General features: G+C 42.4%; 1 protein-coding gene across 1 annotated transcript in view; it reads left to right on the top strand.

Moving 5' to 3' along the window:
- The window catches only part of fer1l4 (fer-1 like family member 4), a gene marked incomplete at both ends in the record, with an annotated part of 54,642 nt that overhangs the window by 9,589 nt on the left and 25,797 nt on the right, over positions 1-19,256 (top strand). Inside the window, 17 exons of the mRNA XM_079556163.1 lie at positions 2,204-2,264; positions 2,345-2,476; positions 4,121-4,183; positions 4,253-4,337; positions 5,339-5,504; positions 6,893-7,070; positions 8,562-8,748; positions 9,904-9,983; positions 10,058-10,180; positions 10,255-10,330; positions 10,403-10,497; positions 10,619-10,727; positions 13,846-14,080; positions 16,386-16,610; positions 16,771-16,858; positions 18,830-18,946; positions 19,015-19,167. Of these exons, the coding sequence (XP_079412289.1) occupies positions 2,204-2,264; positions 2,345-2,476; positions 4,121-4,183; positions 4,253-4,337; positions 5,339-5,504; positions 6,893-7,070; positions 8,562-8,748; positions 9,904-9,983; positions 10,058-10,180; positions 10,255-10,330; positions 10,403-10,497; positions 10,619-10,727; positions 13,846-14,080; positions 16,386-16,610; positions 16,771-16,858; positions 18,830-18,946; positions 19,015-19,167 (2,173 nt within the window). The remainder of the gene's footprint in view (positions 1-2,203; positions 2,265-2,344; positions 2,477-4,120; positions 4,184-4,252; positions 4,338-5,338; positions 5,505-6,892; positions 7,071-8,561; positions 8,749-9,903; positions 9,984-10,057; positions 10,181-10,254; positions 10,331-10,402; positions 10,498-10,618; positions 10,728-13,845; positions 14,081-16,385; positions 16,611-16,770; positions 16,859-18,829; positions 18,947-19,014; positions 19,168-19,256) is intronic.

The following is a 19,256-nucleotide window of genomic DNA, read 5'->3' as shown; positions in this document are numbered from 1 at the left end:
CAGGCAGGAGGTCGATGATCGACTTTGTAGTTGTGTCGTCTGACCTCCGGCCGCGTGTCTCGGACACTCGGGTGAAGAGAGGGGCTGAGCTGTCAACTGATCACCACCTGGTGGTGAGCTGGATCCGCTGGCAGGGGAGGAAGCCGGTCAGACCTGGCAGGCCCAAGCGTGTTGTGAGGGTCTGCTGGGAACGTCTGGCGGATCCCTCTGTCAGTGGGGTCTTCAACTCCCACCTCCGGAAGAGCTTCACCCAGATTCCGGGGGAGGCGGGGGACATGGAGTCAGAGTGGACTCTGTTCTCCTCCTCCATTGTCGATGCGGCTGCTCGTAGTTGTGGCCGTAAGGTCTCTGGTGCCTGTCGCGGCGGCAATCCCCGAACCCGGTGGTGGCGCCCGGAAGTAAGGGATGCCGTCAAGCTGAAGAAGGAGTCCTACCTGGCCTTGTTGGCTTGTGGGACTCCTGAGGCAGCTGAGAGGTACCGGCAGGCCAAGCGTGCTGCGGCTCGTGGTGAGAAAACTCCTTGGTGGCAAGGCTCCGGGGGTGGATGAGATTCGCCCTGAGTACCTTAAGTCTCTGGATGTTGTAGGACTGTCTTGGCTGACACGTCTCTGCAACATCGCGTGGCGGTCGGGGACAGTGCCTCTGGATTGGCAGACCGGGGTGGTGGTCCCTCTCTTTAAAAAGGGGGACCGGAGGGTGTGTTCCAATTACAGAGGAATCACCCTCCTTAGCCTCCCCGGTAAGGTCTATTCCGGGGTGCTGGAGAGGAGGATCCGGCCGATAGTTGAACCTCGGATCCAGGAGGAACAATGCGGTTTTCGTCCTGGTCGTGGCACACTGGACCAACTCTATACCCTTCATCGGGTACTCGAGGGTTCATGGGAGTTCGCCCAACCAGTCCACATGTGTTTTGTGGATCTGGAGAAAGCGTTCGACCGCGTCCCTCGTGGTGCCTTGTGGGGGGTGCTCCGGGAGTATGGGGTCCGGGGCCCTCTGCTAAGGGCTGTCCGTTCCCTGTATGACCGCAGCAGGAGCTTGGTTCGCATTGCCGGCAGTAAGTCAGACCTGTTCCCGGTGCGTGTTGGTCTCCGCCAGGGCTGCCCTTTGTCACCGGTTCTGTTCATTACTTTTATGGACAGAATTTCTAGGCGCAGCCAGGGGCCGGAGGGTGTCCGGTTTGGGAGCCTCAGAGTCTCATCTCTGCTGTTTGCAGATGATGTTGTTCTGTTGGCTTCAACGAACCAGGACCTTCAGCTGCTCTGGGGCGGTTTGCAGCCGAGTGTGTAGCGGCCGGGATGAGGATCAGCACCTCCAAATCCGAGGCCATGGTTCTCCACCGGAAAAAGGTGGCTTCCCCTCTTCAGGTCGGTGGGGAGTCCTTGCCTCAAGTGGAGGAGTTCAAGTATCTCGGGGTCTTGTTCACGAGTGAGGGACGGATGGAGCGTGAGATCGACAGACGGATCGGTGCGGCGTCAGCAGTGATGCGGTCGCTGTATCGGTCTGTCGTGGTGAAGAGGGAGCTGAGTCGGAGGGCAAAGCTCTCGATTTACCGATCGATCTACGTTCCCACCCTCACCTATGGTCATGAGATTTGGGTCATGACCGAAAGGACAAGATCGCGAATACAAGCGGCCGAAATGAGTTTCCTTCGCAGGGTGGCTGGGCGCACCCTCCGAGATCGGGTGAGGAGCTCAGTTACCCGGGAGGAGCTCGGAGTAGAGTCGCTGCTCCTTCACGTCGAAAGGAGCCAGCTGAGGTGGCTCGGGCATCTGTTTCGGATGCCTCCTGGTCGCCTCCCGCGGGAGGTGTTCCAGGCATGTCCTAGTGGGACAAGGCCTCGTGGAAGGCCCAGGACACGGTGGTGGGACTATGTCTCCGAGCTGGCCTGGTGTCGCCTCGGGGTCCCCCCAGAACAGCTGGAGGAGGTGTGTGTGGATTGGGAAGTTTGGGCATCTCTGCTGAGACTGCTGCCCCCGCGACCCGGCCCCGGATAAAGCGGAAGAAAATGGATGGATGGATGGATAGCTGATGCAAACAGCCACCAGGGGGAGTCAAGAGCTATTTATGTAAACAAAATCAAAGCCTATGAGCCACCAAAAGTACTATGGTGCATAAGTTAGTGGGAGTAGAGAGTCTAATACCTATATGTAGCTGTCCATTATAAATACCACTTATAAAAATGATGATTATCCTGTTTCCTCAGCCGTTGTAGACCACTGTCAAAGAGAGAAACCGTCGCCACCGCAAAAGTGCACAGTTTTCAGGCGAGTAATCCAGGATGAAACAAAAATAAAAATGATGATTTGTGTCAATTATAACGGCATCTTTTGGTCTGTGTGATCAGATAAGCGTGAACATCATGGAGGCTCAGAAACTGGTCGGAGTCAACATCAACCCGGTCGTGTTCATCCAAGTGGGGAGTCACAAGAGGAAAACAGCCACGCAGAAATCCACCAACACGCCCTACTATAACGAGGTGAGCAACATCATGGGCACAAGGGTTCAAGTCCTGGGCCCCAAACCTACTGAACAGATCGGGCTTGGAGCTTAAACCCCAGCAGGGGCGCGTCCACTTTCATTTGTGTGGCCCATAGGCGGCTCATATGCCCATTTTAGCTGCAGTTTGATGATGTATTACAAGCTGTAGAAATGATAACGTCAGAACGATTTACCGGCCGATCATGTACCGTATTTTCCGGACTATAAGTCGCCCCGGAGCATAAGTCGCACCAGCCAAATAATGAATAATGAAGAAGAAAAGAAAAAAAACATATATATAAGTGATGCGGTCACTGTATCGGACTGTTGTGGTGAAGAGGGAGTGCTGAGTCGGGGGCAAAGCTCTTGATTTACCGATCGATCTACGTTCCCACCCTCACCTATGGTCATGAGATTTGGGCAATGACCGAAAGGACAAGATCGCGAATACAAGCGGCCAAAATGGGTTTCCTTCGCAGGGTGGCTGGACACACCCAGGTCGCCTCCCGCGGTAGGTGTTCCAGGCATGTCCTAGTGGGACAAGGCCTCGTGGAAGACCCAGGACACGCTGGTGGGACTATGTCTCCGAGCTGGCCTGGTGTCGCCTCGGGGTCCCCAGAACAGCTGGAGGAAGTGTGTGTGGATCGGGAAGTTTGGGCATCTCTGCTGAGACTGCTGCCCCCGCGACCCGGCCCCGGATAAAGTGGAAGAGGATGGATGGATGGATGGATGGATGGATGGATGGATGGATGGATGGATGGATGATGGATGGATGATGGATGGATGGATGATGGATGGATGATGGATGGATGGATGGATGATGGATGGATGGATGATGGATGGATGGATGGATGGATGGATGGATGGATGGATGGATGGATGGATGGATGGATGGATGGATGGATGGATGGATGGATGGATGGATGATGGGTGGGTGGATGGGTGGATATACAAGTCGCTCCGGGGTATAAGTTGCACCAGCCTTGGCAACTTCCTTGGCGCAGAGGTGTAACTGCACCGTTGGCAAACCTCTCCCGGCAGCACGTTGTTCAAGCTCTCATTTGTGAATTCCTTCCTCTGGCTTTTAACCCATGATTAGCTTTTTTTGTTTTCTTCATTGCAGTGAGAGTAACTTCCACTTTTCGGCGGTCCATCACAAGTTTCTCACTCACTCCAAACTCTCTTTCTGCTGCTCATTTATCCTCTAATTGCTGTCAATGTGAAAATAACAAACATGTTAAATGTTATATTTTGAGTGTAAGCCGCACCCCCAGCCAGACTATAAAAACATTCTGGAAAATTCTGCAAGATATTCCTTTTTTTGGCTAATTGTTAGATTATTGGCCGGTTCACACCTGTTCACAAATGTAGTAAATTCAGACAGATGTTTTACATTCCACTTTTACATTTGAGAACGATTTCATCTTGTGCGACCAATAATGTAATAACATATTACATTATCGGACGGTGAATCGATATTACGTTATTGGCTCAACTGTGTTATTACATTATCGGTTCCTACACACGGCACTAACATGAAACAGAAGAAAACTTTAATGTGATGATGGGAGGGATTTATAAAGGAAAGTATCACTTTGAGGCTTTCATGTGCATTCATGTTAACAGGTTATTTTTGTTGCAGAATTTTGTGTTTGAGCTTCAGGAGGCTCCGGAGATGCTCTTCGACAAAGTCATCGAGATCAAGGTGTGGGTTTATCAGCAATTTTGCTTTAACAATGTTGAGCTGATTCACACTTGTTAAATATTTGTTTAGGTGTGTCACAGGAAAACACTGCCTTTTCTTCTGGATCTGATTGGATTGTTCAAAATGGACTTAAGGACGGTCTTCAACCAGCCAGGTACCAGACCTGCTTTTGCTTTTTAGTAGTTTCATTTCAGACTCAAACCGTCAAACCATTTTCTCTCCTTTCACACTTACACACAGAGCCGTGGGAAGATATTTTAGTTAGGGGCGCTGAGGGACAAAATTTACCCCCAAAATACGTTTTCTGTGCATAAATCCTTTTTATTAACTTCTTAACTCCCGCCTGAACCGAGAGCATTTTCTCCAGTTCAGCTTTACCCGAATCCTGTAGGCCAGTGTAACGCCTCATTTGAAAGACCTACAAAACTAAACTGATCTTTTTCCTCACGTCAGATTTTTTTTCATCACTTTTTTTGTTGGGCAGTCGACTCATTTTTGTCAAATTTTCGTGACTTTTTTGTCACTTTTTCGTCCATTTTTACTCCATTTTTGTCAAATTTTTCTCACTTTGTCAATTTTTTGTCAATTTTTATAATTTTTTGTAATTTTTTTGTCACTTTTTCGTCAAATTTTTCCTCAATTTTTCATCAAATTTTTCTCCCTTTTTCGTAAATTTTTTGTCCATTTTTGTAATTTTTTGTACATTTTTTGTCACTTTTTCGTCAATTTTTTTCTCAATTTTTCGTCAATTTTTTCTCACTTTTTCATCAAATTGTTCTTATTTTTTGGTCAAATTTTTGGCCATTTTTGTCATTTTTTGTAAAAGATTTTGTCACTTTTTCGTCAATGTTTTCTCACTTTTGTCACATTTTCATCCTTGTTTTCGTCTCAGTTTTGTTGCTATTTTCACACCTTTTTTCCAGAAGCTTTTGGACTGGGGTAAAGCTGGAGAAAATGTGCTCGGTTCAGGTGGGAGTTAAGGGGTTAATATTGTCTGTAGTTCACAAACTACCCACCAGGGGGTGCTGCAGCGCCCTCAGCACCCTGGGTTCCCATGGCCTTCCTTACACACTATACTAACAATGAACTTTGTGTAATGGCTGATCGAGGCTCTATAAAATGCTCTGATAACCTGAATGTAACTTGTAACTGCAGATCAGCGCTTCTACCAGCAGTGGGCGCCGCTGTGTGACCCCACAGACACGCGCTCGGGGGTCAAAGGTTATGTGCGAGCGACAGTCGGGGTCCTGATGAAGGGGGACAGTGTGGGCACCAGCCTCGATCCCAGTTCCAGCAGCACCGGGACGCCCGACATAGAGAAGTGAGTTACTCTGTGCGCTGAGAGTGGGAATCTCAGGATTGAAACAAAAAACATCACTAATACCATATTGTATTTGCATAGTTGGAATTTTTCAGTCTAAATAATTCATAAATTCTATTTTTAGTGGTTGAGATAATTTATTGACTGATTTCATTTCTGTATTTCCAGTTTCCAGTGTTAATTTCGTCGACTAAAATATTTAGTCTTAATTTTAGTCAAAGTGATATTTTTGACGACTAAAATTGGACTAAAACTAAATTAAACGTTTCTCATGGAACTAAAACTATGACTAAAATGTGTGCTCGGCTCAGTCTATAGAGGAGTTTAAAACCAAATTAAAAACTCATCTTTTTGCTTTGGCCTTCGGTTCCATGTAGACCAGACACAGTTTGTGCCTTTATATATGACCTGTGTTCAAGTTTTATTGTGTGTATTGTACATATTGTTGCTGTTCTTGTACAGCACTTTGGTCGACTATGGTTGTTTTTAAATGTGCTTTATAAATAAAATTGACATTGACATTGACATAAAATGTCCAGATATTTTGGTCGACTAAAATAAGACTAAATAAAAATGAAAAGAGAGACTAAAATCATCCAAACTTCTATTGAGCGTCTGAAAGAGCCTCAGATCATGTAAATTCTCTGCCAAAGGATCAGCTCTGAGCTTTGTTCACGACATTAAACATGATTATAATGAATATTATAAATATAAGTCGACTAAATCAGTCTTAAATTTAGTCGACTAAATTGACATGCAATTTCAGACGACTAAAACTCGACTAAAACTCGACTGAAATTTTTTTTTTGACTAAAATGACATTACATTTTAGTCAAAAGACTAAGACTAAAACTAAATTAAAATGTGTTGTCAAAATTAACACTGCCAGTTTCCATGCTCTTTTGGAACCTTTTTACAGCACAGAAATAGCATGGTAAACAGGATGGAATGATCATGATGGTACTTGTGGTAAATGTGATGGTAAAAGTGTAATGACATGGTAATGAACATAATTACACATTAATACTGATAGAAATAGGACACACATGTCATTTTTTGAGTAAGTATGACCTTGACCCTGCATGATGACAGTACATTACCACAAAACATATTTTCTTGGTAACAAAAAGCAAAAAGACGAGGGTTTTGCCAAACATTGTGCTATAGCTTTTTACTCTACAATCAGCTCCAGTTAGAGCATGGCTTGTGTATTGTATTGCACTGGTTGCAAAAGCAAAAGCAAACTTCACTGAGGGAAGACAAAAGGAAAGTTCTGAAATAGACAAGACGTCCGTAGCCCTCTGTGAGCTCAGATTCTACTGATTGTTCACTGTACAGTATATTTGATGGTAATAGCTTTGTTTTTTTTTACCTCTTCTGCAACACAGAAACTTGATGCTGCCTCGAGGCATGTCCAAGGACCGGCCCTGGGCCCGGTTCAGGGTCCGGATCTATCGAGCCGAGGGTCTTCCTACGATGGACTCTGGAATCATGGCAAAGATAGACGTGTCAGACCGAACTGTGTTCATCGACCCCTATGTGCAAGTCACCTTCTGTGGGCAACAAGTGAGACTAGACTAGGCTGCTTAGTCTTGCTTTTGTAGAATCTGACTTTACTTAGAAGCATTTCTTTCATTAATGTTTTCTCTGAGAATCTCCCTTTGCATTTTGGTGTAAAATAGTTGATCAATAACATCCTACATCCACACCTAAGACGGTTCCCACGGCAGGGGCAGTGGGTTCCTGTGTATAAGCCAAATGCCCATCTCGGGTTGCCCGTTGCATTATGGGTAATGGAATTTATTTCAGCTGCCGTAAAGCAACGAAGAAGGCCCGTTTTTTTGGACCGTTTTAACCGCTGTAAAGTTGATGATATAAAGTGCTTTTGTCGTCACCGTGGAGCTTGTTACGATATTAGCACAAAGTCTATTTTTACACCAGGGCTGCTACGGAGAGACAGAAACGGAAAGAACTGAACGGTTCATATGTAGAGCTGCTTCAAAGTGACACCAGGCCTTGTTCACATAGTTGGAAAAACTATGTGAGAAAAACATTTCTGATCCTCGAAAGCGACTGTTGGACAAAGTGCAGGGTCTGAAACTGTGGCCTTAAAGGAACAGGCCACCGTTTTACATACTGAGATATGTTCTTACCTGAGCTTTGACGAGTTCTTTAGGACCTGTCTGATCTTCACCCGTGCCAAAACATTATTACTTTGTAGTGGAACACTTCACGTAACCATATTTAAATAGGGAAAACGTGGAAGAGCTTGGTAGCTTCTATCTTGACCTGTTTTGGAGCTATAGAGGAGAGAGGGAGAGGCTAAATGCTGACGCCGTCTGCGCTGTGTTTACGTGACTGAAGGCACGGGGGAAGATCAGACAGGTCCTAAAGAACTCATCACAGCTCAGGTAAGAACATATCTCAGTATGTACAAACGGTGGCCTGTTCTTTAAATACTGCTGACTTTAGTCACATCTCCATGGAGACGTACCCACTCCCGGTAAAGTTACCGGCACTGGTTCTCTGTTGGATTTAGCGATAATCTTCTAGCACGATAATCACGATAATCAAAAAATGTGGTGATCGATTAATTGCTGCATTTTTTTATCGCAATTAACAACATTATTGTTTATCGTCCCATCCCTACTTAGCAGCAACTGCGCAGAGTTTTTATTCCCTGCCTGAGGTGAACACATACAGAGTGTCTGATTGAAAACCTTTCAGGCGTCCAAATATAGGCAACAGCGCGGTCCGTACGGTTAGATGTGTAGACACCATTAAGTATAGTTATAAGTGTAAGTTAAGTACAGTATTAAGTATATAAGTAATATTTATTCAGCCCCATAATGAGGACTATTTAATATAAATTAACACTGAGCTGTAATTTAAAAGTAAAAACATACATAATGTAAAATGTTAAAGGCACCAAAACAAAAAGCAACAGTGGCGCAATTAAGCACCCATTACCTTTACAGTAGTATTCAAACAATAAACCACAAAATAAACTGACGAGCTTCTGAATATGCTCACTCATTATTGACCCGTGCTCCTCAGGGAGAGACCTCAGTGGCCGGAGCGAGCAGCTGTCCCGTGTGGAACGAGGAGATTTCGTTCATCGAACAGTTCCCGCCGTTGGCTCAGCGAATCAGGATCCAAATCCTCGACGACGCAAAGACCGGAGACGTTTCCCTGGCAACGCACTTCCTGGACCTGCAGCAGATCTCAGACCCGACCAGGAACGGTCAGTGTGGACTCCAAAAACAAGACCATACAGTCAGAGCCGTGGGAAGATGTTTTAGTTAGGGGGCGCTGAGGGACAAAATGTACCCCCAAAATACTTTTTCTGTGCATAAACCCTATTTATTAACCTCTTAACTCCCGCCTGAACCGAGAGCATTTTCTCCAGTTCAGCTTTACCCAAATCCTGTAGGCCAGTGTAACGCCTCATTTGAAAGACCTACAAAACTGAATTGATCTTTTTCCTCACGTCAGATTTTTTGTTGGGCAGTCGTCTCATTTTTGTCAAAATTTTGTGACTTTTTTGTCACTTTTTCTTTAAATTATTCGCATTTTTTTGTCAAATTCTTATCACTTTTTCGTCAATTTTTTCCTCCATTTTTTGTCAAATTTTTCTCACTTTGTCAAATTTTTGTCCATTTTGGTCATTTTTTGTAATTTTTTTGTCACTTTTTTCTCACATTTTTCTCACTTTTTTGTCACTTTTTCGTCCATTTTTTCTCAATTTTTCGTCATTTTTTTGTCATTTTTTGTAAATTTTTTGTCACTTTTTCTAAATTTTTCGTCAAATTATTCCAATTTTTATGTCAAATTCTTATCACTTTTTCGTCCATTTTTTGTAATTTTTTGTAATTTTTTTGTCACTTTTTCGTCCATTTTTTCTCCATTTTTAGTCATTTTTTTGTCAATTTTTGTCATTTTTTGTAAATCTTTTGTCACTTTTTCGTCAAATTATTCACATTTTTTTGTTAAATTCTTATCACTTTTTCGTCCATTTTTCCTCAATTTTTCGTGAAATTTTTCTCACTTTTTTGTCAAATTTTTCTCACTTTTTTGTAATTTTTTTGTCACTTTTTCGTCCTTTTTTTTCTTTTCTTTTTTCCCTTTTCCCCCCGCAATTTTTAGTCAAACTTTTCTCACTTTTTTTGTCAATTTTTGTCATTTTTTGTAAACATATTTTCACTTTTTTCACATTTCCATCCAGACGCTTTTGGATTGGGGTAAAGCTGGAGAAAATGTGCTCGGTTCAGGTGGGAGTTAAGGGGTTAATATTGCCTGCAGTTCACCAGGGGGTGCTGCAGTGCCCTCAGCACCCTGGGTTCCCACGGCCTTGCATACAGTGTGAACAGACGTCTGACAGAAATAACCTGTGTTTAAGGCTTCAATCCTACGTTCGGTCCGACTTGGGTGAATCTGTACGGCTCTCCTCAGAACTCCACCCTCAGAGACATCCACCAGGTGCTACACATGCAAAACCACAACAGTAACTTCGCCTTCAGGGCCAGTTGTAACTTTTGCCCGTGGCCTGACAGGCTCTGAATGAGGGACTCGGGCAGGGGATCTTCTATCGAGGCCGGATCCTGATCTCTCTGACTGTGGAGGTCTATTCTTCTCCTTCAGCGGCAAACGAGGTCCAGCCTGGTGCCGTGTCCAAGGTATTCACTTTACAGAATCCCATCTGCACTAGCATCTACACCTCGTGGCCCACACGTGCTTCCTATCCGTGCAGGTGAAAGGAGTTCTGGGTAAATTTGGGCTGAGGAAGAAGAGAAGCAGCAAGAAGAAGAACCAGGCGCAAAACACACGTAAAGAGGCTTTGATCGTAGTCCTTTTTCAGTCTTGATGTGACCTGGTCATCGTCCTGGTTTGTGTTGCAGCCCCTCCGTCTGTCACTGAAGAAAATGCAGAGGATTTTGGGGAAGTTCCTGAGGCTGTTACCGTGGAGACAGAGGAGATCCACCCTCTTCCTGAGGTCAGGCCCCTCATGATCTTTTCTTTTCTCAGTTTTGCTGCTGTAGATCTTTGGACGCTGCTGTCCGATATCAATAAACAAGCATTTTCCCATAAAATCCCTTGATGTTGTATATCTGCAGGGTTTTCTGGGAGAGAAACAAGACTTTGTGCTGTTTGCGTCGCTGTTTGAGATCACCATGGTGGACCTGAGAGTGGGCAACAAACCTCTCAACTTGGAACTCTCCATCGGTAACACAGTCTCACAGAAATAACTCAAGAAGCTCACTTCTGGAGATCCATCTTGTCAGCCACACTGTTAGATGTGCAAACTACGACAAAAGTGAAAACATGTACAGATGCAAGATAACGCAAAGAAATATTTATTGCGTTTGTGGTTTAGCGAGACACATTTTAGCCTTTTCAAGCACCTGACTCAGATTACTCTTGAGCAGGGGCGGACTGGCCTTATGTGCGTTCTGGAGGAGCACAGAAGGGCCAATGGCTCTAGGGTCAGTCCGGCCTCTCAATTTTCTCCTCTTATCCCCCGCCTTAACCAAGCTTTACCTAAAAGAAAAGCATCAAAATAGCGACGAGGATAAAAACAGAACAAAAATGTGCCGGAAAAGCAACAAAAAACATGACAAAAAAGCTATGATGAAAAGCTATGAAAAACCAACAAAAAATCCACAAAAATGTGACGAAAATACAACTACAAAGCAACAAAAAAAAAAAAAAAGTGAAGAAAAAAAACCATGACAAAAACACAACAAAGCAACGAAAAAAAGCAATGAAAAACCAACAAAATAGTCATAATAACAAAACAAAAACACAAGACAGTGACGAATACATAACAAATACACATAAAAAAAGTGACGAAAACACACTAAAAAAGTTTAAAAAAAAACATGACAAAAAAGCTATGATGAAAAGCTATGAAAAACCAACAAAAAATCCACAAAAACACGACAAAAATGTGACGAAAACACAACTACAAAGCAACAAAACAACACAAAAAGTGAAAGAAAGAAAAAAACATGACAAAAACACAACAAAGCAATGAAGAAAAGCAATGAAAAACCAACAAAATAGCCATAAAAACATAACAAAAACACAAGACAGTGACGAATACATAACCACACACAAAAAAAAGTGACGAAAACGCACTTAAAAAGTTAAGAAAAAGCAACAAAAAACATGACAAAAAAGCTATGATGAAAAGCTATGAAAAACCAACAAAATATCCACAAAAACACAACAAAAATGTGACGAAAACACAACTACAAAGCAAAAAAAAAACACAAAGTGAAAAAAAAAGCAACGAAAAAAAGCAATGAAAAACCAACAAAATAGCCATTATAACAAAACAAAAACACAAGACAGTGATGAGAACACAACAAATACACACACAAAAAAAGTGACGAAAACACAACTACAAAGCAACAAAAAAAACCGCAAAAAGTGAAAAAAAAAAGCAACGAAAAAAAGCAATGAAAAACCAACAAAATAGCCATGATAACAAAACAAAAACACAAGACAGTGATGAGAACATAACAAATACACACACACAAAAAAAAGAAAGTGACGAAAACACACAAAAAAGTTATGAAAAAGCAACAAAAAACATGACAAAAAAGCTATGATAAAAAGCAATGAAAAACCAACAAAAAATCCACAAAAACACGACAAAAATGTGACTACAAAGCAACAAAAAAAAACACAAAAAGTGAAAAAAAAACATGACAAAAACATAAACAAAGCAACGAAAAAAAGCAATGAAAAACCGACAAAATAGCCATGATAACAAAACAAAAACACAAGACAGTGACGAATACACAACAAATACACACACACACACACAAAAAAAACACAATAAAAAAGTTATGAAAAAGCAACAAAAAACATGACAAAAAAGCTATGATGAAAAGCTATGAAAAACCAACAAAATATCCACAAAAACACAACAAAAATGTGACGAAAACACAACTACAAAGCAAAAAAAAAACACAAAAAGTGAAAAAAAAAGCAACGAAAAAAAGCAATGAAAAACCAACAAAATAGCCATTATAACAAAACAAAAACACAAGACAGTGATGAGAACACAACAAATACACACACAAAAAAAGTGACGAAAACACAACTACAAAGCAACAAAAAAAAACGCAAAAAGTGAAGAAAAAAAAGCAACGAAAAAAATCAATGAAAAACCAACAAAATAGCCATGATAACAAAACAAAAACACAAGACAGTGATGAGAACATAACAAATACACACACACAAAAAAAAGAAAGTGACGAAAACACACAAAAAAGTTATGAAAAAGCAACAAAAAACATGACAAAAAAGCTATGATAAAAAGCAATGAAAAACCAACAAAAAATCCACAAAAACACGACAAAAATGTGACTACAAAGCAACAAAAAAAACACAAAAAGTGAAAAAAAAACATGACAAAAACATAAACAAAGCAACGAAAAAAAGCAATGAAAAACCAACAAAATAGCCATGATAACAAAACAAAAACACAAGACAGTGACGAATACACAACAAATACACACACACACACACAAAAAACACACTAAAAAAGTTATGAAAAAGCAACAAAAAACATGACAAAAAAGCTATGATGAAAAGCTATGAAAAACCAACAAAATATCCACAAAAACACAACAAAAATGTGACGAAAACACAACTACAAAGCAACAAAAAAAAACGCAAAAAGTGAAAAAAAAAAGCAACGAAAAAAAGCTATGAAAAACCAACAAAATAGCCATAATAACAAAACAAAAACACAAGACAGACAGTGATGAATACATAACAAATACACACACACATAAAAAAGAAAGTGACGAAAACACACAAAAAAAGTTATGAAAAAGCAACAAAAAACATGACAAAAAAGTTATGATAAAAAGCAATGAAAAACCAACAAAAAATCCACAAAAACACGACAAAAATGTGACTACAAAGCAACAAAAAAAACACAAAAAGTGAAAAAAAAACATGACAAAAACATAAACAAAGCAACGAAAAAAAGCAATGAAAAACCAACAAAATAGCCATGATAACAAAACAAAAACACAAGACAGTGACGAATACACAACAAATACACACACACACACACAAAAAAAAAACACACTAAAAAAGTTATGAAAAAGCAACAAAAAAACATGACAAAAAGCGGTGACGTGTCAAAAACTTGCAACCACTTTTGTAGGTCTTAGCTTTCAAATCAGGCATTACACTGTTGCCGCATTTACGCTCATTTGGGCCAGGGCCGTTTTCCAGTCCCAGTCCGCCCCTGCTCCTGAGTGTGAGATCTTTCTAACACGTAACATCGCAGTCCGCTCTCACAGACTGATCTCCTCAGGTAACTACGGGAAGGCGGTGGAGGTGATGCGGAGGCGCGTGCAGAGCAAAGAGGAGCTGCGTGGGAGCAGGCGTGAGCTGAGCGAGGACAGTCAGACTCTGCTGGAGTCTGAGGACGATCTGGACCAGGACCCGGACAGACCGCAGACCCCGGAGCGCGAGCTGGACCCCGACCCACAGCCTGAGAACCACTCTGTGACTGAACCAATGAGGCCGGAGTTCACTGACTATGACAGGTGACACGCAGTTCATTTAGATGTAGGGATTAAACAAGGAGCAGTTCATTGCAAAATTTTAACACACAACGCGGATTCTAGAAAACCACGACAGAATAAAAGAAGTATTTCTGTCATTTTGGGTATGTTAATTCGTTATTTTGTTAATTAATTTGTTATTATGTCATTCCCTCATTAAAAACATGCCTGAAGTGTTGTCTTGGCACATTCACTTATTTTTGAGTAATCTGTAAAAACTCTGATGGCGGCCATTTTAGGGATAGGTTTGCCTGAGTCCTCCTAGGAACGCCCCCACCTCCTGGAGACGCCTCCAAGCTTTCGTCACAGACAGCGTGTGGGGGGGGGGGGCGTGTCGGAAAGGGTCAGAGGTTCTTAACCCCTTAACTCCCGCCTGAACCGAGCACATTTTCTCCAGCTTTACCCCAATCCAAAAGCTTCTGGAAAAAAGGTGTGAAAATAGCAACAAAACTGAGATGAAAACAATGATGGAAATGTGAAAAATTTGACAAAAAAGTGAGAAAAATTTGCAAAAAATGGACAAAAAATGGACGAAAAAGTGATAAGAATTTGACCAAAAAAATTAAAAATTTCAAAGTGACAAAAAAGTCCCGAAAATGTGACAAAAATGAGACGACTGCCCAACAAAAAAAGTGATGAAAAAAAATCTGATGTGAGGAAAAAGATCAGTTTAGTTTTGTAGGTCTTTCAAATGAGGCGTTACTGGAGAAAATGCTCTCGGTTCAGGCGGGAGTTAAGAGGTTAAAGAGATAGAGGTTCTTAAAGAGACAGAGGCCTATTTCAAGACATTCACTACAGCCATTTTGAGAGAGACATTTTATACAAGGCAGTTATTCTAATTTACTGCATTTACAGACCAACAGAAGGTTTGGTCATCATTGTAGAGTGATATAGACTGGTGCTATGGGACTGAAAAAAGCACCCCCTCTTTAATAAATGTCAATTTAGTTTTTTGTTTTGTTTCAAAGAGGCCAAATGACAGAAATGGTGACACTTCGAGGGGTCATCATATTTTGTTTGGACTTCAACCAACGTTATACTTAAGAGTTATACCGTAAATTCTCTGATACTGGCCTGTATTCCATTAGAGGCCGGGTCTCTGACAGAGGCCGGGTCTCTGACAGAGGCCGGGTTCACGGCTGGCGGAGGCAAATTAAAGCCGGTCTCTAAAAAAGCCGGGGCTTTTATTAGAAACTATAGCAGTAGAAATATTTCCCATGTTAGGAATTTGTCTCATACTGGTGTAAATGAAAACTCACGTGCAGGAAGTAACAAACGGGAACCCGGGCGAGGGGGACACTGCGGAGGAGCTGATCCGAGCGTAACTTTGACACAGATTTAGACACTTTTCAAACCTCCAGTGACGATATTTGGAAACAGGGAAACAAATGTTGCGTGACCCTCCAGGGTTTTAATAAAGTCTCCATTGCGTCTTCAAAGCACGTCCAGCTGCTCCGTGTGCAGTCAGTCCCACGCCTCAAAATAACTCCTCCCATCAGCGCGAGCGTCTCGTCTTCTCTCGGGTCAGTCTCATGATTGACCACAAACACAAACGCTCCGTCTAAACTCGCCTTTTACACGAGATAACAACAAATAATCCGGTCTGCGGTAAAAACGAAACAGAAACCTGCAGTGACATTGATGTCAAAGCTCCGCTAACAGCAACGAAACACTTCCTGTTGTCCCGACAAAATAAAAGGCGTCAATGTTCCAGCCGCTGGGAGAGGGTTTGAAATGTTAATTAATAAATTAACCTAATATTTTAGGTGCAAATGGACACAAATCACGTTTTCTTCATTTTCCTGGTCGTCCGTTTTGCTCAAATAGAAATAAAGGCCTGTCTCTAATTGTGGCCTGGTTCCAATAAAGGCCTGGTCCTAAATGCCCTTGAGTAAATAAAGGCCCGGGCCTATATTAGAGCATTTACGGTAGTTTTTAATCAGTTATTTGTGCATGTTTTCTATGTGAGATCTGCCTTGTCGGTCTCTGGACAGGTGTCCCTGGCTTGGGTCTAGGATTATCTAGCAGGCCCGGATCTGCGGGGGTGCAAATGGGTGCATTGCAACCTAATTTTGAAATGTTTGCACCCTCATGGCATCCCAATGTATTTAAATGGCGAGAAACTCTACTTGCCCTTTTGAAACTTGAATGCACCCTCAGTCCGTTTGCTCTGGAGCTGGTGCTGTTATCTAGACATGTTCATTTGAAGATTAGGGCCATTGCTTTGCTCTCTTTGTACAACCGCCAACATGAAATGATGTTGGTTTGTTTTTGGTCCTTGCTTTAGGTCCTTCCGGTGCGTCCCGCTGCAGTCCAGGCCTAAACCCTGTCTGTGGGTGCTGTCCCGGTTCGAAGACCACAGTCCTCGCCTGCATCAGTCCAGCTGGCTCCACAAGATCTCGGACCGACTGCAACAGGGTCTGGACCAGGTCGAGAGGCTTATGAGGAGACCGGGGTCCAACGCTAAAGACAGGCTGCAGGAGGCGCTATTGGAGCTTATCGCATCCTGCAAGTACGCACTGAAGAAGGACAGAAGAATTAAACATTAGAAACTTGGACTTTACAAAACCAAGACTGTTTTATTTTTAAACCCTGGGACTTAATCGTGGCTAAACCAGGTTAAAAAGTCTTACCAAGATGAAGCTCAGCACTAACGCCAGTGTCTTCCTCAGACATTTCAGTGTGTTCTCGGACAGACGCTCCCAGTTCAGACCCAACGCGCTGGACCGCTGCCGGAAGGAATACATCAAGAAGAACCTGGTGAGCTTAGCTGCTAAATGCTAACTTTCTGCACTGGGGCTCCTCTGTTTGCGGGTTATTGGGGGTCAGAGGAGGTGCAGCTAAAGCTGTGATACGTTCTTCATAGGTAATAGACAAATGACTTGTTTGTGGCTCAGCTGTAACTGTTGTATGTTTACTGGAGCTTGACGTAGTTGGGTGGATTAAATATTTTTCTCCTGATTTTGGATAAAGTAATATTCCTGTGACAAAAACGTAATCAAAAGACACTATGACTGCCAAAAACCAAGCAAAAAAATTAAATTGATTAATTAACTAATACTGACGAAAAACATCTAAACTTCCAGTGACATTTTGTAAGAGCCTCATAATGTCAGTGGTCCGCCATGTTAAAAAATAAAAGCCCAACGGGAAGTCGAAATTACGAGATTTTAAAACACAAAATCTCGAGTTTAAATCTCGAAATTACGACTTTTAAAACTCAGAATTTCCAGATTTAAACTCGGAATTTCGAGTTTTTCAGATCCGTGATCATAGACGTCGGAACCACTGGTGCAGATGTAAACAAACAGTCATGGAGGATTAGCTTCATCGTGTTGTGAACCGGAGCTACAGCAGCTCTGGGACTTTTACAAAGACACAGAAGTGTTTATTTTACCTCAACACCCAGGATTAAAAGTAGTGACAAGAAAACGTATTAAAAATGTCTGTATCCACGATAGGAATGTGTTTAGGCCTTGATGATGCAGGGCATTCCCAAAGCTAATGCTACGATCGTAGCATCATGAACTTTGATGAACTTCGGATGATCATGATCATGTGAAAATGGGAAATATGCCTGATTAAAGTCAATAAAACCGTCTCCATAAAGCATCCCTTTAACACCGTCTACATAAAGCATCCCTTTAACAACGATCACACACTGAGCCGGGCTGGTTGATTTGGCAGTTTATTACTCACACTTCATGTACAGTTAGCCGTAGCCGATTGCTTAGCACCCGGAGCTAACTAGCTTCTTAGCAGCGCTAGCATCAGCTCCAATAATGGATCTTGTGGAATTAAGAATTATACACTAAAAACGTCAATAAAGCCGTAACCACATAAAGCAGCCTTGAAGATTATCACACACTGGGTTGGGATTGGTGGTTAATTGCAGACTTTTTTTTATCAACAATGAGGTGGATTGCACATGCTAACCGGGCAAACTAGCCATTGTCCACCGGCATCGCCTTTTTATCAAGCGGGGAGACCATGGGGGGTCCATAGGACATGGCAGAGGCAAAGAGGGACGAGTTTGCCCCAAAATAGCAGTTGTTTTTCAGGCATGATACGATTCCAAGACACGGCTCTGCCAGATCAAGCTCCACAGTTCAGACGCATCAGACAGGAAAGAGAACGGCAACAACATCCCGATTTTCAAAGTAAAATAGGGCCGACGTCTATGATTACGGATCTTAAAAACTTGAAATTCCGAGTTTAAATCTCGAAATTACAAGTTTATATCTCGAAATTTCGACTTCCTGTTGGGCTTTTATTTTTTAACATGGCGGAAACGGGCTTCCATACCTCATGGTCTATATTTTGTAGTGTATATATTTATGGATATCAGGAGTCACATGAATGTTTTTGTTTCACACATTACTTTCCAAAACCAGAAACCTCATGACAAATTATTTTTTTCTGTGTGAACTCATATTGTCTGACGAAGCTTATCCATGAAGACATCACGATGAAAAAAAAAAAAAAAAATCAGAGAATCGTATGGTTGCCAAAATGCCAGCTTCTTAACCCCCCACACTGATCAATCCAAGATGAACTGGAATTCATCTCCAGTTCAGCAAATCTAAAAATTTGAGTAAGGTCGAACTGGAGAAAATGTGCTTGTTTCAGGTGGGGGTTAAGAGGTTAAAATGTGGTCTAACGAAATCCACATGAAGATGTTGTTGACTAAATGACTCAAACTAGACTAACGTTAAAGTCTGTCTTTTGCAGGTAATCTTGGCGCGCCAGGCGGTGAGAACGCGGCGGCGAATCACCAAACGAAACATCAAACTGAAGCTCATTGACGCCAGGAAGATACTCAGGAAGCTCCGCCTCCTGGCACACGAGGTCAGAGGTCACAGTTTAGGCCAAAGAACTCTTTAGAATGAAACTTGACTTGTCCTCTGTCCCGCCAGCCCCAGAGCACGCTCCCTGACGTGTTGCTATGGTTACGCAGCGAGAGGAAACGATTGGCCTACATCCGAATCCCCGCCTACTCCGTGCTCTTCTCGATGGTGGAGGAGCAGAAGGGGCGGGACTGTGGCCGAGTGTCCACTTTCTACATGAAGGTATTTCTGCTACACCTTCAGACGTTTGCTCTTCTTCACATTTACAGCTTTCAGTCTTGAGCTTTCAGTCTTGAGATTAGGCATGAGTT

This window comes from Gobius niger (assembly GCF_951799975.1).
Source record: "Gobius niger genome assembly, chromosome: 5".
Classification (NCBI taxonomy): domain Eukaryota; kingdom Metazoa; phylum Chordata; class Actinopteri; order Gobiiformes; family Gobiidae; genus Gobius; species Gobius niger.
This window is presented reverse-complemented; position numbering and strand designations above follow the sequence as displayed.